General features: G+C 51.4%; 8 protein-coding genes across 8 annotated transcripts; 4 read left to right on the forward strand and 4 right to left on the reverse strand.

The window, feature by feature from the left end:
* Positions 1 to 10: 10 nt before the first annotated feature.
* On the forward strand, positions 11 to 2,434 carry BDW74DRAFT_174631 (DEAD/DEAH box helicase; the record flags this gene model as incomplete). Its single annotated transcript, XM_073728081.1, has 1 exon — positions 11 to 2,434. The coding sequence occupies one exon, from the start codon at positions 11 to 13 to the stop codon at positions 2,432 to 2,434; it is 2,424 nt and encodes an 807-aa protein (XP_073588153.1).
* A 394-nt stretch (positions 2,435 to 2,828) lies between these two features.
* BDW74DRAFT_80961 (DEAD/DEAH box helicase) lies at positions 2,829 to 6,240 on the reverse strand. Its single transcript, XM_073733800.1, has 3 exons — positions 5,444 to 6,240; positions 4,053 to 5,392; positions 2,829 to 3,999 (listed from the first exon to the last, which is right to left on the reverse strand). The coding sequence occupies exons 1-3, from the start codon at positions 5,888 to 5,890 to the stop codon at positions 3,027 to 3,029; spliced, it is 2,760 nt and encodes a 919-aa protein (XP_073588154.1). The 5' UTR covers positions 5,891 to 6,240; the 3' UTR covers positions 2,829 to 3,026.
* BDW74DRAFT_80965 (wax synthase family protein) lies at positions 5,908 to 8,289 on the forward strand. The gene has a single exon (XM_073733801.1). It carries the CDS (start codon positions 6,591 to 6,593, stop codon positions 8,127 to 8,129), a length of 1,539 nt encoding a protein of 512 aa, XP_073588155.1. The 5' UTR covers positions 5,908 to 6,590; the 3' UTR covers positions 8,130 to 8,289.
* A 4-nt stretch (positions 8,290 to 8,293) lies between these two features.
* On the reverse strand, positions 8,294 to 10,953 carry BDW74DRAFT_146550 (RIX1/PELP1 family protein). The gene is made up of 2 exons (XM_073723373.1): positions 10,546 to 10,953; positions 8,294 to 10,484 (listed from the first exon to the last, which is right to left on the reverse strand). Exons 1-2 carry the CDS (start codon positions 10,882 to 10,884, stop codon positions 8,451 to 8,453), a joined length of 2,373 nt encoding a protein of 790 aa, XP_073588156.1. The 5' UTR covers positions 10,885 to 10,953; the 3' UTR covers positions 8,294 to 8,450.
* Positions 10,954 to 11,132: 179 nt separating this feature from the next.
* Positions 11,133 to 15,431, forward strand: BDW74DRAFT_146551 (putative filamentation protein (Rhf1)). Its single transcript, XM_073723374.1, has 4 exons — positions 11,133 to 11,298; positions 11,396 to 11,519; positions 11,576 to 12,525; positions 12,582 to 15,431. Exons 1-4 carry the CDS (start codon positions 11,293 to 11,295, stop codon positions 15,003 to 15,005), a joined length of 3,504 nt encoding a protein of 1,167 aa, XP_073588157.1. The 5' UTR covers positions 11,133 to 11,292; the 3' UTR covers positions 15,006 to 15,431.
* On the reverse strand, positions 15,148 to 16,161 carry BDW74DRAFT_80970 (complex I NDUFA12 subunit family protein). The gene is made up of 7 exons (XM_073733802.1): positions 16,067 to 16,161; positions 15,971 to 15,991; positions 15,878 to 15,884; positions 15,720 to 15,800; positions 15,602 to 15,665; positions 15,409 to 15,546; positions 15,148 to 15,339 (listed from the first exon to the last, which is right to left on the reverse strand). Exons 1-7 carry the CDS (start codon positions 16,115 to 16,117, stop codon positions 15,291 to 15,293), a joined length of 411 nt encoding a protein of 136 aa, XP_073588158.1. The 5' UTR covers positions 16,118 to 16,161; the 3' UTR covers positions 15,148 to 15,290.
* A 166-nt stretch (positions 16,162 to 16,327) lies between these two features.
* Positions 16,328 to 18,142, forward strand: BDW74DRAFT_146555 (CDP-diacylglycerol--glycerol-3-phosphate 3-phosphatidyltransferase). Its single transcript, XM_073723375.1, has 3 exons — positions 16,328 to 16,616; positions 16,673 to 17,025; positions 17,079 to 18,142. The coding sequence occupies exons 1-3, from the start codon at positions 16,374 to 16,376 to the stop codon at positions 18,082 to 18,084; spliced, it is 1,602 nt and encodes a 533-aa protein (XP_073588159.1). The 5' UTR covers positions 16,328 to 16,373; the 3' UTR covers positions 18,085 to 18,142.
* Positions 18,143 to 18,162: 20 nt separating this feature from the next.
* On the reverse strand, positions 18,163 to 20,146 carry BDW74DRAFT_146557 (ribosome biogenesis protein LTV1). Its single transcript, XM_073723376.1, has 2 exons — positions 19,924 to 20,146; positions 18,163 to 19,870 (listed from the first exon to the last, which is right to left on the reverse strand). Exons 1-2 carry the CDS (start codon positions 19,944 to 19,946, stop codon positions 18,451 to 18,453), a joined length of 1,443 nt encoding a protein of 480 aa, XP_073588160.1. The 5' UTR covers positions 19,947 to 20,146; the 3' UTR covers positions 18,163 to 18,450.
* Between the last annotated feature and the right edge of the window lie 119 nt (positions 20,147 to 20,265).

Here is a 20,265-nt window from a genome sequence, read left to right on the forward strand (position 1 = left end):
AGCGACTGCCATGTCTTCCGATCCCAAAGAGCGACAGCAGATCCCTAGAGAATTTCGCCCTACAGAACACCGGGCCCGAACTCTGATCATCTGCCCGTCGTCCTTGATTGACAATTGGCAAGATGAATTCTTCATTTGGACGCCTAAGGATTTCCCTCTCGCAGTAAGACGGATTTCTGCAGAGAGTAACAAGTCCTCAGAGGAGAAACTGCGTGAGCGCCTACGCGAAACTTCCGCTTGGTACCAAGAGGGCGGGGTTCTTCTCATATCTTACAATATATTCCAGGCGTTGGTGTTGAACCCGGAAACAGCCAAAAAGGGCCGAAAGTTGTCAGAGTCCAACCACCAAAAATTCAAGAAATGGCTTTTGGAAGGCCCCAGTATTATAATCGCTGACGAGGCCCACAAAATAAAGAATCCAGCCACTGCGGCGTCACGGGCAGCGATGCAGCTCCAATCGAAGAGTCGCATTGCATTAACAGGATCTCCGCTGGCGAATAATCTTCTCGAGTATTACACTATGGTCGACTGGATTGCTAAAGGATATCTAGGTGAATCTAATGAGTTCAAGGCAAACTATGTTGAGCCTATCGGTGAAGGGCTGTATGCCGATAGTACCTATGCTGAAAAGCGGAAGTCTCTGGTTAAGCTAAGGGTCCTCAATGATATCCTGGAGCCCAAGATCCACCGGACAGACATCGCAGTTCTTGAGGGGGATTTGCCTCCCAAAGTCGAATTTGTGCTGACTGTCCCTCTTACTGGAATACAGGAGGAAGCGTACAATGCGTATGCCGCATTTGTTTTGCAGAGGCAAACGAGCGAGGTCACGCAGGCCGCACTATTGGCATGGCTTGGTGTTCTGAGCATGTGCTGTAACCACCCGGCATGCTTTCGAGAGAAGCTCATTGATCGGGCACGGGCTGCCAGCAAAAAGACAAACGGCGCGAAAAGAGCCCATGATACCGACCAGGAAAGATTTTCAGAAGGGTCCGGTGAAAGGCCCAGTGAAGAGCCCATCGAAGAGGCTAAACTCCCGGATTTAATGGAGCATGTATCAGAACAGTGTCGCCGCCTTGATCAGATTGACAACTTGAAGGCTGTGGACCTTTCGCCCCGCATAGAGCTTACGCAACGGATCATTGACGAGTCTGCCCGGGCAGGTGATAAGGTTCTTGTCTTTTCGCACAGTGTACCGACCTTGAACTACCTTGAATATCTCATGAATATCAGCAATCGCCGGTACTCACGTTTAGACGGCCAGACGCCTACATCTAAAAGGCAAGCAGCCATAAAGAAGTTCAACCATGGCGACGAGCAGATATATCTTATTTCAACGAAAGCAGGTGGACTTGGCCTGAATATCACAGGCGCGAATCGCGTTATCATTTTTGACTTCGATTTCAATCCAACCTGGGAAGAGCAGGCAGTTGGACGTGCATACCGTCTAGGACAAACAAACCCTGTATTTGTATACAGATTTGTTGCCGGCGGAACATATCAGGAGATTATCCATGACAAGGCAACCTTTAAGACTCAGCTCTCTGCCCGCGTTGTGGATCAGAAGAATGTAGCCCGAACCTCGAAGAAGAAGCCCGGCGAATATCTTTTTCCAGTGAAACCTGTTGCCCAACAGGATATTTCGGAGTACATCGGCAAAGACAAGGAGGTCTTGGACAGGATCCTTCACGAGGATGAGAAGAAAAGCGCAGAACAGAGATTGATTCGTAACATCAAACTTACTCAAACATTCTTCATCGAGGACAACGACAAGCTCACGGAAGAGGAAAAGAAGAGTGTCAAGGAGGCACTTCTTGATGAAAAACTCCGCCGTGAAAACCCCGATGCGTATCACAAGAGGATGCAGGAGAGACAACTCCTGCTGATGCAACAACAACATCAAGCTCTTTCCCCCTATCCATTCCCAATCTCGATCGGCCATGGTCTTCATCTACCACCAATTCCATCAAACTCGCTTAGCAATGTCGCTCTACCTGCTGCCATGCACCATCAAGTTCAAGTTCAGCAACGCCGGCAGCCAGCAGTGCCATCAGTGCCATCAGTTGCTCATAACACAGGTCCGCCTGCTCTTGCGCCAGATACTATCTCAGTCCTTAACGAGGGGCCTAATGGCCAAAACCAACTGGATTTTTTTCCTGCTGTGGCTATTTCGCAACCAAAAACACCGCCGGAGACAATACTCTCAGGCGTCACAAATTCCAGAGAATCGTTTCGCAATGCATCCGGTCCGCAAGACTCTGCAAGCATGGATGGATTAGAGCCCTTAAGGCAAATCTCTCTGGCTGTCAATGCCCCCAGACCCGATACTGGTAACCAGCAAGGATCTTCACCAAGGGGTCAATCGGTACCGTTTCACCTTAAAGAGCCTGCACCCCAAGCCTCTGTGCCTCCTGGGCAAGGTTCCCGGTTAGTCTAAGAGCATTTGGGCGGAGAGCCTTTCTCGAACTTCGCATAACGCAATGATTCCACGCCACAGGCTGGGGTTCGATCTGTCTATGCTTTCTTTTCTTTTCTTTCTCCCTTGTTTCGCTTCATGACCATTTTTTACTCTGCAAATATCCTACATTTGTATTTTTTATATCAAAGGCTGGACCACCATTTTCTCACCATTTGTCTACCTTGTTTTAGCGGAAAATCGGTTTACCTTTCTTTCTACTAGCATGGCGCTGGCGTTCTCCCAGGTGGGACAAGATACCCGATACGATACGGATGGATGAATTCATGCTCGATGCCTAATAAGATGATTTAATGCCTATCTATACGTGGCTATCAATTCTTAATAAGATTGATTGACATTGACTCCTACCCCTCTAATTTTCCCGGAATTGATAGCAGTAGAAGATAATATGTAGTCCGTAGCTACTCGAAGTGTGTTCAAACAGGTAAGAAATATGGCACATAGAAAGGAACAGATTTTGCAGCTCTTACTTAGTGAGAAAAAAGAAACGTGGCCACAAATCATTGTGAATGACAAAGGGAAAGTAAATCGTAAAACGGGAAGTTTGGCCTCACGTCAACAGCTTCTCCAGGTCCGCTACACGCGTCGCACGGTCATCAACCTTCTTGCTGGCCTTCTCCCGAAACGCAGCGAGCATCAACTTCCTCTTCTGCTCTTGAACAGCCAGCACACGATCTTCGATACTGTCCTCCATGATGAGCCGCCAAACAGTTGTCTCGCGGGTCTGGCCAAGCCGATAAACACGATCAACAGCCTGGTCCTCAATCGCCGGGGCCCACCAACTATCCGCAAGAATAGCCTGGTTAGCGGCAACGAGGCTCAGACCGACGCTGCAGACATTCAAACTCGCAAGGAGGACGGTGCACTTGGGATCCGTGGAGAAGCGGTAGGTCGAGTTATCGCGGGCCAGCGAGGTCATCTTGCCGTCGATGCGGGCGAACCCGATGCCCGCTTTTTCGAGGTGCGGTTCAACGAGGTTCAGGAAGGACGTCCACTGGCTGAAGACGACAGTCTTTGTGCCCTCGGCCTGGCCCTGCGCTGTGAGGATCTTGATCAGGGCCTCGATTTTGCTGCTGGGGTTGTCTGGGTCCGCGGAGATGTCGTCTGTGCTCTCGCCCATGTCTGCGGCCGGCGCGACGAGGGTGGAGTTTTTTTCGATTTTGGCGCGGCACATGGGACATTTGTGCTGGCGGTCGATGACTTGTTCGATGCAGTCGCGGTCGAAGGCGTGCGCGCAGGCGGTTATGACGGGTGTTTCGAGAACGTCTAAGCAGATGGGGCAGGTTTCTTGGCTTTCGATTCGGATCTGGAGCATGTCTTGGAGGGCTTTGATGTTTTCGGGGGTGAGGGGCACGACTTGTTGTTTATCTAGAATGGCGGCGAGCTTGTCGAGGCGGTTCTTGGTCAGGGCCCAGTGGTTGCAGACTTGGCGGAGACGGAGGATGACTTCAAGGAGGTGGGAGTAGGTGGTGCTTGTTTTGTCTTTGGATTTGAAATCTAGAAGCATGCCTTTAGCTTCGGATCTGGGTAGGTGTTAGTAAAGTTAAGATTGAGGGTGGTTACGGGGAATACTCACTGGAACATCTCGTACTTCTCTTGCTCGTGTGGATGGAACTTGACGCGTAGGACACGAGATGTGAGAGGCGGTAGACGTAAATTCACGAAGCTCATATCCTTCCTGCGGCGGAGACAGATGAAGCTCATGAGCGCCTGGAGCAGTAGACGAGAGTCCGAGTCACCGGACATGAGCGGGCGAATCAGGACACCATTGAAAACACCAAGATCCTCAAGACCTCCAGTAAGTCCTAGTAAGCGAATCTGTGAGTAGAGGTCTTTTAAGCTGTTTACGATTGGTGTTCCCGTCAATGACCAGCGGGAGTCAGCCTTCAAAGCACAGGCCGCGGAGAAACCTTTCGACCGTGGATTGCGGATTGTATGACCTTCATCGAGCACAACACGGCGCCATTTGAGTGAGTATAGGCCCTTCTTAGGAAGATTCTTACTCTCTGGCTTATATTCCATCGCAAGTGCACCGTAACTAGTGACCACCACATCGTACTGGTCTAGATTGGCACCCTCTTTCTTCCCAGGGCCATGGTAGATTAGCACTCGAGGCGCTTGTTCTGGATTAGTGTGCTCTTGAATCTGATTGCTCCAGTTGCTCATCACGCCGACGGGGGCGATGATCAACGTGGCCTTGGTCGATTCTTGCGTCTTTGGCTGCGAATTCGTGAGTATCAGAGAGATGATTTGAATTGTCTTGCCCAGGCCCATATCATCAGCTAGGATGCCGCCGCTAGCTAGAGGTGGCGGCGTAGTTGTAGAGAAATTTGTGGCGATATTGGTGAACTGGTTGCCTTGTTTCTTCCAGAGCTGTACGACATCATTGGCGCCGGTTGGTAACTGCGGGTTCTCCTTGCTAATCATCCAAGCTAGGCCTTGACGCTGGTATGGGAGGAGAGTGGTTGCAAGAGACGGGGGATTGTCGGCCATGGGCATGTTCTCAAGGTCTGACTCCTTCAAGCCAAAGCTTTCAGCCACTTGGCCAATCTCACGGGGGTTGAAAGTACTGCTTTGGTTGATAAGCTCATCCAGACTTTCTTCGGTAATGATCCCCTCCCCGGGTGGCTGAGCAAGATTGGAATAGCCCAAATTATTTGCAGCTTCGAGCAGCTGCCCCTTGCGCGCTTTCTTGGCAGCCTCTTTCATAGCCTTTTCCCGTTCCTTTTGCGCTTTATCCTCATTACGCTCGGCTTGTTTGAGATGATTGAGTGGCAGCTTGTCCTGCATCATCTTCTGTTTCACGGCCCCTCTTTTCTCAGGGTCGCCTGTGCCGTACAGCCTCAATACGATTGGGCAATCGTAAGCCCCAATCACACCAGTCAGAATACCCTCGACAACCAGCAGTCTGTTATCCTACAACAAGTCAGCAGAAGTTGTTCGGTCTCAGTACCTTTCCGGATTTACCAGGTAACTAGCGAGCTTTGAGGCCATGGTCCGAGGAATGTGGCCAACTTGAGCCCCCATGACATTATCAACCCGGATTGCATTTCGATCATATTGGTTGCTCGGTTCTCTCTTCAGAACAACGTGTTCGCCAATGGTGGCCTGTCCTCTGTAGTAGCGAACGCCAACAATCTTGGTGTTCAAATCGCCGTAATGCATCTGCGTGGTATCTGCAGAGTCATCAACAACCTGGGTTCCCTGCAGCAGGTCTGCAGCTGCGGCATCGTCCTCGTCTTCATCAAGAGAGACCTGTGCTGCCTGGCTAAGAGGAACAAACGTCGTCTCCCGGCCAAAGCGCTGTCCAGAGACACGCGGGTACTTTGACGGGGGTGCTGGAGCAACTTCGTGGACTTCATCCAGTGTGAGATCGACCTGACGGATAGGTCTCTTAGCTGGAGAGGCACCCATGGTCTCTGATGGATGGAGTGTACTCCGTAAGTGCAGACCCGTGGTGACGCGCTTACGATAAGCGCTTATCGATAGGCAAGCTCTTATCGATAAGCTATCCGTTTCTACCCACGGATACAGGATAAGATACAGGTACCAGCTACCAAGTGCTGGTGTACTCACTGTACTGGTATAAAGGAGTCTCCCGAATTGCGGAGCAGTTTATATCTCAATCTTATCTAGCCGTGCTATACGAAGATTTTGTTCCTCTGGCACCTGCTCTCTTCTGACATTTGCGACGTCTTCCAGTGGGTCCGGGAGCAATTTCATTGGAGCACTATGCAGTTTGACCTGTGCATCTAAATATATCTTGGTTTCGAGAACTGCTTCTAGGCAGAATATTTAGATTTTGGACATGGTTGTTGGCCAGAACAGCATAACGATACAATCATCACAGTGGATAAACCCAGACTTGGCTACCAATGGTCAAGAATGGGCTTTCTCAAGTCAGTCCGTTGAATGGAGAACAGCAGTGGCGGGATTATGAAGCATCATCTTTTCATTTTTTCTTCTCCCCCTCCTCACTAATACATATCCTCGGTGGCGTCAAGGGGGGTTTTTGGAAGCGTGCGTGCTTACATTCAAGGCCTTTGACTTATCTTTATTCGATTGTATCTATTAGTTTGAATCGGTTATCCTTCATCCTGCACCTTGCGCTCTCATGGTGGATCTTACTCCCGCTTTCGTTCGTTACGAGCGCATCGTCATCGACACAAATGAGCGATATGAATTACTCCTGCAAGAAGGGGATGCGAAGCCTTTACTACTATGGCACGCGCTTATCCCAATAGTACTGCCTATTTGTGCACTTCTAATTCCCAGCCGCAGACAAGGCCGGATAGTGCGGCAGATCCTTTACGCGATCACCCTCAGCATAAGCGTGGAGATTATACGATGCCGGCGTGTGCTATTGGGGGCAAACGGGTATATGGTTGGTTTAATCATGGTATGGCTGCTTGTTTGGAGCGCGACCCTTCTTTTCTTCAACAATGTTGAGCGTGATGTTCGTCGAATCGAAAGAGTACGGTCTTCCAAAGACGTAGGCGCGAATGCCCAACAGAACGGGCACGCGAGCAACGAGGAGCACAGGACCGGCGGAGTTCATAGAGATGATTATCAACTTGTTTGGCAGCCATACCCTCAGTCATTCAAGCACCGATTTGGCTGGGTACTCGCCTTGATGCTGAACCTCAGAGGCCCGGATTTCAGCTTCAGGATCTCCTCCTTGGATCCGCTGCCTTCTCAGCTCGATCCCAAACATAGCTCCGCAAACGAGGAACGCACGCCCCATCAAGCAAGAACCCGTATACGGACCGCCTTTATCCGCTTCTTCGTTGCCTATCTAGCTCTGGACTTTCTCAAGCTAATGGTGATTTGGGACCCGTACTTCCTGGGCGACCTCTCAGCACCACCTCCATATCCGTTCGACTCTCTCTCAGTTATCCCAAGCCTGACTCAAGCGTACCGTTCACTGCTTACCGGCGTCGCCGTATACTTTGCTCTGTCATTCGTGACGGCTTTGAACCCAATCTGCTTCCTAGGCCTAGCTACGGCCTTCCCCAATGCATCTCGAGCACTAACCGCAACGCCCTTGGACGCCCCATGGCTCTACGCCGATTCATTCGGGCCTATCACCGTGGTCCTGGATGACGGGCTCGCAGGTGCATGGAGCAAATGGTGGCACCAACTCTTCCGATTCGGCTTCGTGTCAACCGCGAAATGGATAATCTCGCTTCTCCCCTCATTTATATCCTCGCAACGCACCCTGAGACGCATCATCACAGCCGGTGTCGCCTTCAGCATCAGCGGCCTCCTACACGGCTCCGGAAGCTACACGCAGCTCGGCGAGGATACCCGACCAATCTCGGGTCCGTTCCTTTTCTTCATCCTGCAAGCCGTGGGTGTTTTTATTCAAGAGATATGGTCGCGCGTCGTAGTGGCGCAATTCATCCGGTACGGTCTTGCACCGCCACGCTGGCTGCGCCGACTCGGCAATGTGGTTTTTGTGCTTGGTTGGCTTCATTTCTCGGGGGCTCGGATTGCGGATGATTTTGCGAGGGGTGGGTTGTGGTTGACCGAACCGTTGCCCTTTAGCATTCTGAGGGGATTGTTAGGTCAAGGTTGGATTTGTTGGCGGACCGCTTGGTTTGTGTACCATGACGATGGGACATTCTGGGGGAGGGGTTTGCGGATTGTATAGGGCTGTTGGAATTTGAATTCTGGATTTTGGATTTTCGGCCTCTCTTGTTCGTGATCTCAATTGACAATCAGATCTAGTATTAGAATAGGATAGATAGAATTATGTAGACTAGATGTTTCTCTTGTTTACGCTGTTGGACCTAAGAACTAAAATTGCATTCGTTTGGTGGCTCTCTATTAGTGGGTATGAGACATGCTCGCAGTCCTATAGTTCATGATAAATGACTTGCACCTTGTTTGCATCTTTACTGTGGCTGCCATTTGCCGATATGCTTCTAATATCTGTCTGTATGTATTAATTAAGCAGCATAAATCCCAGTACCTAATCTTCGTCTTCGTCATCTGTGTCAGGCTCGATATTCAGAGTCGGCATCTCCTCATCGCTGTCATCATCTTCCGGCGCTGCTACGTCTTGGACTTGAGGAACTGATGATGACTGTTCCACCACAACAGACGTCGTGCTAGTAGTAACGCCATTGCCCACTGTTGATGTTTCCTCCGTGATTGAGCTAGTCTGAACGGAAGCAGGTGCAGCGGCGGCGACATTGGAGAAGATAGAGGGCCGTTCTTGGGTGGCAGCTGGCGTCGTTGACGCATTGCTGTCAAACTTCGCCTTCTTGGGCTGCATATTATCTGCATTCGCTAGTGAACCGGCAGAAGTGGGCGCGTTTTGGGACGTTTCCTCTGCGTAGGTACGTTTGTTTACCGACGTGGGGAAGCCCTGGGGCGTGTTTGAATCCACGAGGCCTTGAAGACTAGGCGTGACGGCTGGTTTCAAGAATCCGGCGTTCTCTGCCGACGTAGATTCGGGCGCGGCAGCATGTTCCATGTCTTCGTCCTCGTCGTCATCGATGTTGACGTAGTGGCCGATGCTGTTTGAGTTCGTCAAGACGGGCATCCGAGGTCGGATCAGGGCTTCCACGTCCATCTCCGATGTGTAGCTCCTGGTTAAGAAAGGCATGGTGCTGACGTTCGCTCCGCGGCCCTTTACCGCTGGGTGGGGGTTGAGAGCGCTGGCGTACATGGCGCCCTTGTCAGAGGTCATGATGATGGTGCGGTCGATCTCGGCGCGGATTGGAGCTGCGAGATATTCTAGCGCGGCGTGCATGAGTACCGATTGAAGGAGGTTTGAGGCAGCTCGCGAAAGTCTGGAAGATTTGGTTGACGTATTCGTTTGGCGGCCTTGCTTGAGGTTGGGGTTCAAGAAAAAGTCTGCGTTTACGGCAGCCGAGTTCGTTTTGGACTTGCCCTTTGCATCTGAAGAGGTGTCTTTCGAGCCATTCTCGCCCATCGTAGGCAAGATATCGGAGCAACAGGTTCGGATTATATCAGTCAAGGAGGATACACTCTTCTTGTTCATAGATGGGCCCATCTGTTTGAGTAATGCATCGAGTAGGCCGTACACCGATGTTCTGACCTTCTTGTTAAACTTCTCCGCGCGGAAGACCCAAAGAGTCTGCTCTAAGATTGTCTGAGCAACTGGAAGAGCAGCAGTTTCTAGCGTGCCAACCAAGTCACGAAGAACTTTGATGCAAGCAATATGAATCTGAGGCAATTCTGCAAAGAGAGTCTCTCGTTCAGTCCGACTCACTTGGGGATTGGGTTGGACATCGTTGGCTTCTGTTGGAACTACTACAGACATCAACCGAGCAGTCAAATCAAGCACGGAGCCGATAGGGATCGATACGGTAGAAGCCGTTGCGGTTGTTAAAAAGGTGGAGAGCATTCGCAGCAGCTCAAGTAGTCTCTTGACTCCCGCATCCAGCCCTTGCCAACCAGCCAGTCCCAGAGCGTCAGATCCGCGGCTACCGACCTCAAGGGCATAATCGATAGGGTGATTCAGTTGTTGCCGCAATAAAGGATCAATAGACTCCCACTGCTCGATAATGGCCCGCAAAACATGGTTTGCCGTTGCATGTGCTGAGTTGATTGTCATCCGGCAAGCACCCTTCCACTCTTCTCCTCCAGTGTTTTTCGGTGCGCAATTGTGAAGAGCAACAAATAGCTGTTCCGCAACATCCAAAATTGGCTGGGAATACGAGCCCGAGGTGGAGCCAAAAATGGCCTGGAGTAGGCTGTGAATCTGCGCCGAGAAAGGCCGGAAGATTGTTGGATGCCTAGCAATGAGCTCTGCGTAGGCGCGAAGAATGACCTCCAAAAACGGCGTAGTTGGTTTCAGTTTCCGAGTGGGCTCAGACGGCGGCTTGACGGAGATGAGGTTCAAGGTGGTTGTAACGAATCCAGGAAGCGACGGCGTCGTTATCTCGCGAACCAGGGTCGGATACTGGTAGGTAAGGTGGAAGATACGAGTCAAAGTGATGACGGCCATTGTCTTTGTAGACGCGGGATCGGATTTCTGTTCGAGACATATTATTAGCAATTGAATCAAGACGTAGCCTGGTACCAGGTATCCTCACACTTAGAATGCTCATAAGCCCTCGAACAAAGGGCTCACTGCTGCGGAGAATCTCCCACTGCCCGGCTTCCACCAACGCCTTGACGAGTACAACCGCAGCCCAACGACCCTCGAACGACCTATCCTGCAGCAGACTTGAAAGCCGGGTCACAAGCTTGTGAGCCTGAACTGCATGATCCGAATCTGACTTGCCAGCCCTCTGAGACTGGGGCGCAGAGAGCAACTCCCCGCATTCTGCGATGGACGACGCGAGCGAAGCCGCAATAGCAGGCAGATTCTGGACTGGCAGGTTGGTTAATCGGTGATTGACAGCGCGCAAAGTCATTGACATGTGTGCCATTTTGAGGTTTGAGGTCTAGAGACCTGATAGGCGCCGCTAATAGCAATTCCAAACCTTGCGATAGCTCGGGCCTGCTTCTCGAAAAAGTCGCAAAATTTAAAATTGATAGAGCGATAACAAAAGCTCGGACCACCACATGAAGCCTCGGGACGGTACCAATACGTACCGCAATACAGATGATACAACAGTGGATCTCCTGGCCAAATAATAGTGATCTTCATGGTTCCTGGGGGCCTGTTGTCGTCGTCGTCCTCCTCGTTGTAATTGTCCAAGGATCTCTTTACCAAATATCCCTGCTGCCCAGCAAACCTTGAGCCTCGGGGACGGCGCTCGTGATGGATAGCGGTTGCTCAATTGCTCCCCCCAAAATTCCGCTGCTGTGCCTCTTCCGCTCCGATCTCCCTCACAATGAGTGTATGTGATGTACCTTGCTCAGGCCTCCCCCTGTGTTTTTGCAACCCCGCTACGTCACCAGTTCAGTCTTCACCCTCGCTAACAAATGTTGTTCAAGGCGCGAGAATCTGAAAAGAGCCATCGCTACATCGTAGCCCTCGATAATGCTCGAAGTCAGAACAAATGGGATGAGGTTCCTGAACTGATTCGGAAGGTCAACAAACATGCTCCTCACAAGACCTGTGAATACTCCTGTCCCCGTCTGAACAATTCCCCAATCTAACGCTGTTGAGGGCAGGCTTCCTAGATGTAGCTAGAGCAGAGCATCAGGTCGTGACCCATTTCCATAACTCATCATCCACCTCAAGCCCTCCGCCGTCGTCTTCCTCGTCCGAATTATCAGAATTAATACCATCACTCCTTTCCACGATTGACAAGGCAGATGGCTCGAACCAGGAGATATTCCAGGCACAGGTCTGCTTAGGATGGGTTCACTACACACTCAATGAACCGGGATTGGCCGCAGCTCGTCTGCCCAAAGACTTTAAACAAGAGTTGGACAACATGACGGCCACGGGAGATGAGTTGTCGCCATGGACTAGGGTTTGCTTTGTTAAGGGCTGCTATATAAAGGGCGCTGCGCAACGTCAGGTTTCGGGTCCTCAAGATGCGCTGCAAATATTCAACTCTCTCGCCCCTTGGCTGAATAGCACGAACCTGGGGTCGTCGTCCAACCAGTTTCTGTACTGGTCAGAAAAAGTCCTAGCGGATGGTGCGCAGCTTGCTGGAGATGAAGTGTGCAAGAATATCGCTTCAGCAGATGGCGAAATGCTGAGGTCTGCCCTAAAGATCTTCCGGGCATGGTCCTCTCATCCGTCCATCAAGCCAGGGGATAGCGCTCCGGAGACGCAAACTGAGAGCTCTCCAGAGCCTGTTTCGAAGTCTTCCATCTGGAAATCTTATTATGATGTTCTTTCCGCCGTCCTGATACATGGTTTGCCATATCCTGCACCGGCGCACGGCCGTGAGCGCTCGCAGCTTGCTACCGAGCTACGTCGCGTCGAGGCAATTTGCGAGGCTAGCATTCTCCGCGACGTGAAATTTCCCAGAGCTGATGCCGGCAACAACGGTGTTGAGGCTTGGGTGGAGCAGGTTATTCAGAACTGGGAAAGGCTATGTGGCCCCCAATGGCACGATGAGGAACTCGGTGAAGGTGGCCAGCATGGCTGGGGGAAGAATGTTCTTGAGGTACGTGCTGCATCTGAGACACGCTGCAGTACTCATATGCTAACTGCCTGGATTAGATTCTTTACCGTGCTGCAACCCGAACATACCACTCCTTCCTGATCTTGAGGCGTCTTTTCCATGTTCATGCAGCATTGGCCGAGTTTGATCTGGCATTTAAAGCGCTCGACTCATACATAGAGATTGTCACAGGCGCCAAAGAGAGAGCAGAGAAGTCGGTCCCTAACGAAGAATTAGAGGACGATGGCGTTTTCATGCGAACACTTTCCGAAGGTGTCATCATCTTATGCTCCCATGGCTCTGATAAGGAAGCAGAAAAGGCTCGAGGATTGACCAGAACCTTGAAGGAATTTATCAGCAAGCATGTCACAGACAGCGAGGATGAGGAGGAGCGGAGAATGATTGTTGACTCGAGCAACGTTTCTCCCCTTGATATAAGTGCAACCTACCGTGCTATTGGTATCGGACTTGCGAATTGGGCAAGTTGGACGCCACTGAACGAAAGTCGTGATGATATTCGAACTGAGGCCATTGAATGCCTAGAACGAAGTATTGCCCCAGAGCTAGGGGACCAGTTTAACTATTCGTCTCTGTACACTCTTGCTTTGCTGTTGGCGGAGAATCGTGACCTTGATGCTGCGATTGAATACGTTAAGTCAGCGTTATCAGCAAACAAGGACCTTGAAGCTACGTCGTCGGCTTTTGGTCGCGAGCGGGATCTTATACCATTGTGGCATCTTCTGGCATTGCTTCTAAGTGCAAAACAGGAGTTTGATATCGCAGAGCGCTCCTGCGAGGCTGCATTTGAACAGTTTCCGGCCACAGTTACTTCGCTCGCGCACAGTGACCGGAGACTACCGAAACATCAGCCCAATGCCCATGAACAAACAAAGATGAAAACAGCGCTCATTGATCAACTGCGGAACCGCGAGAAGGAGCGTATAATCGAGACTCGCATGACGCAACTTGCTTTTGTGGAGGTTTTGGAGGGCCCCGAGGCCGCACTCAACCATAGTGACCAGCTTCTCGGCCTTTTCGGCATCCTTTTCCAAATGTTAGACCTTGAGCCTCAAACCCAAGCAAACAACAAGACAGATCAACTTGCCCGCCCAAAAAGCTCTGCCGGTACAGTAAGAAGCTTCCGCGGCAGCATCTTTGGACGACACAAGGCCCCTCGAATTCCAGACTCGAAGACCATGCCCGGCAGCGAATTCAAGACTGACTCGCCAATTCAGACTTTGCCTCAGGCTCACTCTCTGAACATTGATGGTGCCCCCTCTATCCAAGTGACAGATGAAAATGACCCGAACGTCGGCGATAGCCACGCTTCTCTGGCAAGGTCCGAGTCGCGAAAGCTGCGTAAGCGCAGCAGCACTCTGAGAAAAGCAGAATCGACAATCGATTCAGGACCTCTCAACGGTGGCAGCATTAGCCATCAGGAATCTGAGCTCGGCGAAACTAATGGACAACACCTTGAGCAAGAGTTGGGCCCCAGCCAGGAAACGGTGCGTAATGCGGTTTCGCAGGCTGCCAGTCAGCCACAGAGCGCAAAACGCACACTGGCCCCTATCGCACACAATTTCAAACACACACACCTAGATGCGCCTGCTGGCCATGAAAACCAGCCCCCGGAGCAGGATATTCGGCTGCCAACATCCTACGGTTTTGAATCGCCAACAGGAGCGTTGACCAAGTTTCCGCATACTCAAGCCCAAAAGCATGCTCTATGTATCCTTGTTAAAGTATGGCTGCTTATCGCTGGACTTTATCGTAGGGCTTTGTCCTTCGAAGATGCAGCCGAGGCGTGTGAGGAGGCGTCAAAACACCTGAAGCGGATAGAAACCCTTACAGCATCGCAGGATGCCTCAGCTCGGGCATTTCGCGAGCGAGGATGGGCCACTCCCAAGAGTTCCGACGAACTGTGGGCTGATATCTACGCTGAGCGTGGATTATTGTTGAATGCCCAGTCGCGTCCTCATGACGCAATGGAGCATTTTGAGGAGGCTTTACTATATAACTCTGACCATCCGAAAGCCACCGTCAGTTTAGCGAACCTGCTTCTTGACATTTGGGACCAGAAACTTCCTCTTCAGCCTCCGGAGCCGGGTGTGGAAACTGGTCTGCCAGCGGTGACATCGCCACCAGCCAGAAAGTCAGCCGAGAGCAGGCGTTTCAGCAAATCTGGAAATTCTGATTCAGGCAAGCTCAAAACTGAGGCCTCGGCTCCTATCACCGAGGATGAAGAACCCAAGCTTATCAACCGTATCGCCGCCCGGGAACGAGCTTCTGGTTTGCTGTCGGCCATAACCAAACGCGGGACCTCGTGGGATAATTCCGAAGCGTGGTTCGCCCTTTCCAGAGCATACGAGGCTGTTGGTCAAACGCAGAAGCTGAAAGAGGTCTTGTGGTGGTGCATTGAGCTGGAGGATCGTCGACCAATACGTCACTGGTCCAACCTCGGCTCTGGTGTATATGTTCTATGATTGAACATTGATTCGATCTCATGATTTTTGGTTGCAATAATTCCTGTTGGAGTGCTTCTTGGTCCATGTGCTCTCAAAACATTGCATTTCTTCGCCATTTGTTGCAGTGTCAATATGATACCTTAGTAGGATTGTCTTCGTACTGTACAGGTACAGACCATAGATTTGTAAATATCTCTTTATCAATTGAAAACGGAATAGGAACACCTTTATTTACACATAGCCTACGAATGCACCGGCAGACAGCGGCTTGAGAAAACCAGATAACGTAATAATCTCACCGGATTACCGGGGAGCAGCCACGGGAGTCCAAGCAGTGTACTTGGGCTTGGTACTAGAAGGGTAACGCGATTAGCCATATACTTCTTCGGCGGTTTTAGGGAAGCTCCAATGCTGCACTCACGTCGAGTAGGTCTTGAAAGCAGCACGGCTCAGAGTCAGAGTCGGCCTGTGCTCTCGCAACTCCCAGGTACGAGCACCAGTCTGCATGAGCTTGTCTTGGGTGGGAGGAGCGTCGACCATGTACGAGATCCAGGCGTGCCTGCAACGAAGTCAACACAAAAACCCTAGCGGGTTTGAGTCCAGGAGATCCTCACCAGCCAGGTTCAATCTGCGAAGGGTCGTATTCCTGCTGCTTGTAATCAACCCAGCGAGTGCGGACTTTCCTCAGTCAGCTCCTCGACCTAATACGGCTTTAGGTCCAGCTCGACTCACGGGGAAGCTCCTCCTCCATGTTCTCGTAGAACTTGTTACCGTAACGGTCGACACCGATCAGAGTACCAGCCTTGGTGTCACCTGCAATTGGTTCGCGTTAGTCAATTGCAATTCCAGTTGGTCCGGCTCGGAGCTGAGGAGTAATGAGGAGGTCATACCCATGTACTATTTGTGTACGACCCGGCATCAGTATCAAAACGCCAGAGATTATCGCCCTAGACTCATCCATCGCGATTCTGGGAGCTGCATACCTGCATTTGGTGACCATATTCCTAGATATAGAAGGGCGCCGTTAGCAATCGTGCGGTGCCCATTGGCGCAGCAGCTTCGGCCGCAGAGAAACCCACCTTGAAACCAATCCTTCTCAGGTTCCGCAGAGTACGAAGAATAGTCGACATCTTGGACGAAGTGTGCTCGCGGAGCTTGTTTCACTAGACCGAGAGAATCAATGTTGTCGTCCTTCTGTGTCGTCGGTCTTTCCGCTCGCAAGTTGTACTGGCCCAATCCGGCCTAGCGTCGCATCTCTGTTTGCCCAGTTTGCACACTCTATATTATCGAACTGCGGAGGACAAGAAAGTGTCCGCTCGAGTATCGTCACATGTTCTCATGTTATTCTCAATTTGCGGTGTCTGATTCACATTGCTCCCGTTTATAATGTTTGGACGTGTTGGTGGCAATACAATTCGGTGCGCTGCGCGCAGCCCCGTGGTACGGCGGAAATTTTGGGAGCGCAGCTTCTCATCGCATGTATCCCCGACGAGTACAACTGCTCCGTCTAGTGTGTCGCCGCTAGGAAGCATTACCACGGAGCTCGATCGGATATCGCCGTGCTTTGAGATCCCGGCATCCCGGATAGCGATTCTAGACTCACCCGCGAATTTCTACACTACCCTCAAGGTGCGAAACGGATCCAGCGTTGACCGCGGAAGTGAGGGCTAACCCGGGGCGCTTAGAACAAAATTCGCAAGGCTCGAAAACGCGTATACCTCTCTACGCTTTACATCGGCAAGGCGGAACATGAATTGATCGAAACCGTGAATCAAGCTCTTCGCGACAACCCCGAACTGCGAGTCTCGATTCTTACCGATGCGTTGCGAGGGACCCGAGAGACACCGAACCCATCGTGCGCCTCTCTTTTGGCATCACTAGTCGCGGAACATGGACCGGAAAGAGTGGATATTCGAATGTTTCATACGCCTAATCTGACCGGGTTGCGGAAGAAATGGATTCCTCGGCGGATAAATGAGGGCTGGGGGCTGCAGCATATGAAGCTCTATGGAATTGACGACGAGATTATACTGTCGGGGTATTTATTCGTCCTCCAAACGAACCTCAACCCAGCGACTGACGAATCCACAGGGCAAACCTCTCAGACAACTATTTCACAGACCGTGTAGATAGGTATCATGTCTACAGTTCCGCGGAGCTAGCTGATTACTATGCGCGCATCCACAATGCAGTCTGCAGCCTCAGTTTCAAAGTGCTTCCCGATCCTCATAACAAGGCCGGGTATCTTCTGGATTGGCCTACTGCCAACGGCGCTTGTTCACCTCTTGATGATCCAAAGAGCTTCATTTCATATGCTTCTACGGTGTTGAAACCAATCATTCAACCATCAGCTAGCAAACCTGCACTCGAGCCGAAGTCTTCTAGTGGGACTTTTGTCTACCCAGTTGCTCAGTTTACGCCTTTGCTCAAGCCCGACACATCTACCGAATTTCCCGCAGTCACAGCAATTCTCCGCCTCCTCTCCACCTCACCAGCCTTCTCCGGCGCCCGCTGGCTTTTTACCGCAGGCTACTTCAACATTCATCCCACCCTCTCCTCCCTCCTGATAGCCAGTACCTTCCCCTCAAACTCTCAGACGCCCTCGACCACCCGGGGTACTGTCCTTACCGCCTCCCCTTGGGCAAATGGCTTCTACGGCTCACCGGGCATCTCTGGCATGCTCCCGGCAGCATATACCCACCTTTCAGCTCGGTTCCTCGACCGGGTTGCCGCCGCACAGGCAACAAACTCTATTGAGCTCAAAGAGTGGCGTCGCGGCACAGTTGGGAAACCAGGTGGCTGGACGTATCACGCCAAGGGTCTTTGGGTCACGCTTCCCAAAGAAGAAAACCCCAGTCTGACGTTCGTCGGTAGCAGCAACTACACGAAACGCAGCTATGGCCTGGATTTAGAGGTTGGGGCGCTGGTTGTTACTGGAGATGAGGAGCTGAAAAGGAGGTTGAAGGCTGAGACGGAGTGGCTGCAGGCGGATGCAAGTCCGATCTCAAGAGAAGATTTGAGGAGAACAGAGAGGAGGGTTAGGTGGAATGTTAGACTTGCCATGTGGATTGTTGAGAAAGTTGGAGGAGCACTATGATAATATTAGGGTTTGTGCTTTGCCCTAAATAAAGCCTGTACATATAGATAGATTGACGATAGATAATGTACTCTTATCATATAATGCCCTCTCGGAGTTGGAATCTGTCATCCTTCTGACGAGACTTGTGCGATAGCTTTGCCTAGAGATTCACGGAATGACATACTAACAGTAACAAGGGACATCATAACATTCCATTCATTCTCAGACTATAATCAAATGTAGTATGAGGACTTTTAAATACCAGACCCGGTCTATGTGGAAATGAGGATCCTGCCAAACGCCTAAACCCATGCCTAACCATCACGAGCATTAAAAAAAGGGGAATCATTGTAGTCGTCAGTCGAACGCTCTCACAAAGTGATTTCAAGCTCTACCAGGAACCCGACCTGACACCCTCGCAGGACCAAGTCCTTGACGAACCTCATCCAACATCCGGATACCAATCGCCTCGTTGCCGTTCTTGCCACGCTTGTTCTTCGCGCCCTTTCGCTTGGCCTGTGCACTGGTGTTGTTGTCCCATCCGCCTAGGAAATCGTCCATGATGTTGTTAAAGTCGTGGCGGGGTGCAACTGCATTGCCATTCGCATCAATGAGACTAGGCGCTACAGAAGAGGCGGTCGACATGTCGGTCATTCCGGTCATGCCGCTGACCATGGACATAGAGTCATCGAATTCTTCCTCCTCATCGAGAGCGTAAAGAGCTTCGAGGCGGTCGAATCGGTCGTCGAGGAGTCGGTGGCCTTCTGTTCGGGCCAAGGAGGAAGATGTCATGGAGTAGGCGGAGGGATTGGTGAGGGCGCCCTTGCGCTTCTTGCGCCGGATCGGCGTTCCTCCAACTGTGAAGACGGTGGAGGCAAGAGTGCTGCGCTGCTCGGATGGGACGACGCTGGCGGGTGCAGCAGGCGCAGCCTGAGCTTTTCCGGCTTTCTTGAACTTGGAGAATTCACGCATCCAGTCTTGGTCATCTGGGTGCATATCAGGTGCGGGGACGTCGTGCTCGGGAAGCTCTCCGGGGGCCACGTCGGATTTAGGTTTCAAAGATGAAGTACTCGGTTGAACAGGGGCCTTCTCTGTCGCATCAGACTCCCATCCATCGTCCTCTTCGTCATGGTCGAACAGTGTATCCTCCCAGTCACCGGGATCCATCTCCTGCCCTTCGGCAGTCAGCTCACCGAAGAAATCATCGTCCTCCTTCTCGTTCACGTATTCCTCATCCTCCAGCGCCTCGAGCACCTCCCGGAGTCGGGGGTCCATGTCCGGCTGGAAACCCGCAATGGCATCTGGCACATTTTGCTGGTCTTGGTAGGTCGGTTTCCGGGAGTAAGTAGAAGCAGTAGAGTACGCCCCGTATGCAGAGCCCATTGTACTACGACCGTCCCAGTTGCTCCTCACGTCATCATCCTCAAGTGAGGTCTGAGCAAGCGCATCTTCCAGCCTCACGGGTTTGCCCTTGCCCTTGTCCTTGTTGGTCGCTTCGACAAAGTATGTACCTCCGCCTCCGGTACCAAGTTCTCGCATGTGTTGCATATAGTCATACTTTGAATCATCGTAGTAGATACCGTAGTTCGCAGCTTCACCCTCGTTCTTGCGGACGGCATCGCCTCCGAACTCGCTAGCGAGATCACTTAAGTGCTTCGCGCGATCTGCATTTGAAGTACTCGGCGCATCGGCGGGCGGTCCAAAGACGGGGTGGAGGACACGGTCTTGGGCCTCGGGGTCGTGGATAAGAGGATCATTCTGAGAACGGTGGAAGAGTTGATAGGTTGTGGCGTTTTTCTTATCGCTAGAAGTATGTCAGTCACAGTAAGAGGCGAACAAGTGAAGAGAAGAGCATACATCCACTGCTTGCGGGGAGGCATTTTGAGCTGTATTCCGGATCGAACAAGTTGACCTGAGGAGAGATTGGGCTGAGATCTCGGTGATAAAAATGAAGCTATTCAAAAAATTGCGGGCGGTGGGTCACGTGTTATGGACCCCTCCTTCTGATAAGAAACTGGGCAGCAATGACAGGAGTAATATAAGTAACTGGGCAGTTATTCTGAAAAGGCGCCTTAAGAAGAACCTATACCTTGAGTACTTAGAGTACATTCCCCATTTTATCATCTTACACAGACTGTAGCAGCTTTGGGGAGGAAGCGATAAGAAAGTGATGAGTCAGCCGTCCGTCCGCGGGGTTTT

Source organism: Aspergillus multicolor (genome assembly GCF_047715735.1).
Source record: "Aspergillus multicolor strain CBS 133.54 unplaced genomic scaffold BDW74scaffold_3, whole genome shotgun sequence".
In the NCBI taxonomy this organism is placed as follows: Eukaryota; Fungi; Ascomycota; class Eurotiomycetes; order Eurotiales; family Aspergillaceae; genus Aspergillus; species Aspergillus multicolor.

What these genes read in the sequence shown, in the direction of transcription:
- BDW74DRAFT_80961 (XM_073733800.1), bottom strand. Translation starts at nt 5,890, where the DNA reads ATGGGTGCCTCTCCAGCTAAGAGACCTATCCGTCAGGTCGATCTCACA. An exon ending in CAAAGCTCGCTAGTTACCTG is followed by an intron (nt 5,393 to 5,443) that starts GTAAATCCGGAA and finishes GACTTGTTGTAG; the next exon opens with GATAACAGACTGCTGGTTGT. An exon ending in GAGAAGTACGAGATGTTCCA is followed by an intron (nt 4,000 to 4,052) that starts GTGAGTATTCCC and finishes ACACCTACCCAG; the next exon opens with ATCCGAAGCTAAAGGCATGC.
- BDW74DRAFT_80965 (XM_073733801.1), top strand. Translation starts at nt 6,591, where the DNA reads ATGGTGGATCTTACTCCCGCTTTCGTTCGTTACGAGCGCATCGTCATC.
- BDW74DRAFT_146550 (XM_073723373.1), bottom strand. Translation starts at nt 10,884, where the DNA reads ATGGCACACATGTCAATGACTTTGCGCGCTGTCAATCACCGATTAACC. An exon ending in GGCTTATGAGCATTCTAAGT is followed by an intron (nt 10,485 to 10,545) that starts GTGAGGATACCT and finishes TGTCTCGAACAG; the next exon opens with AAATCCGATCCCGCGTCTAC.
- BDW74DRAFT_146551 (XM_073723374.1), top strand. An exon ending in ACATGCTCCTCACAAGACCT is followed by an intron (nt 11,520 to 11,575) that starts GTGAATACTCCT and finishes TGTTGAGGGCAG; the next exon opens with GCTTCCTAGATGTAGCTAGA. An exon ending in GGGGGAAGAATGTTCTTGAG is followed by an intron (nt 12,526 to 12,581) that starts GTACGTGCTGCA and finishes TGCCTGGATTAG; the next exon opens with ATTCTTTACCGTGCTGCAAC.
- BDW74DRAFT_80970 (XM_073733802.1), bottom strand. Translation starts at nt 16,117, where the DNA reads ATGTCGACTATTCTTCGTACTCTGCGGAACCTGAGAAGGATTGGTTTC. An exon ending in TGAGAAGGATTGGTTTCAAG is followed by an intron (nt 15,992 to 16,066) that starts GTGGGTTTCTCT and finishes TTCTATATCTAG; the next exon opens with GAATATGGTCACCAAATGCA. An exon ending in TCGCAGATTGAACCTGGCTG is followed by an intron (nt 15,547 to 15,601) that starts GTGAGGATCTCC and finishes ACTTCGTTGCAG; the next exon opens with GCACGCCTGGATCTCGTACA.
- BDW74DRAFT_146555 (XM_073723375.1), top strand. Translation starts at nt 16,374, where the DNA reads ATGTTTGGACGTGTTGGTGGCAATACAATTCGGTGCGCTGCGCGCAGC. An exon ending in ATTTCTACACTACCCTCAAG is followed by an intron (nt 16,617 to 16,672) that starts GTGCGAAACGGA and finishes CGGGGCGCTTAG; the next exon opens with AACAAAATTCGCAAGGCTCG. An exon ending in GACGAGATTATACTGTCGGG is followed by an intron (nt 17,026 to 17,078) that starts GTATTTATTCGT and finishes ACGAATCCACAG; the next exon opens with GGCAAACCTCTCAGACAACT.
- BDW74DRAFT_146557 (XM_073723376.1), bottom strand. Translation starts at nt 19,946, where the DNA reads ATGCCTCCCCGCAAGCAGTGGAT. An exon ending in CCTCCCCGCAAGCAGTGGAT is followed by an intron (nt 19,871 to 19,923) that starts GTATGCTCTTCT and finishes ACATACTTCTAG; the next exon opens with CGATAAGAAAAACGCCACAA.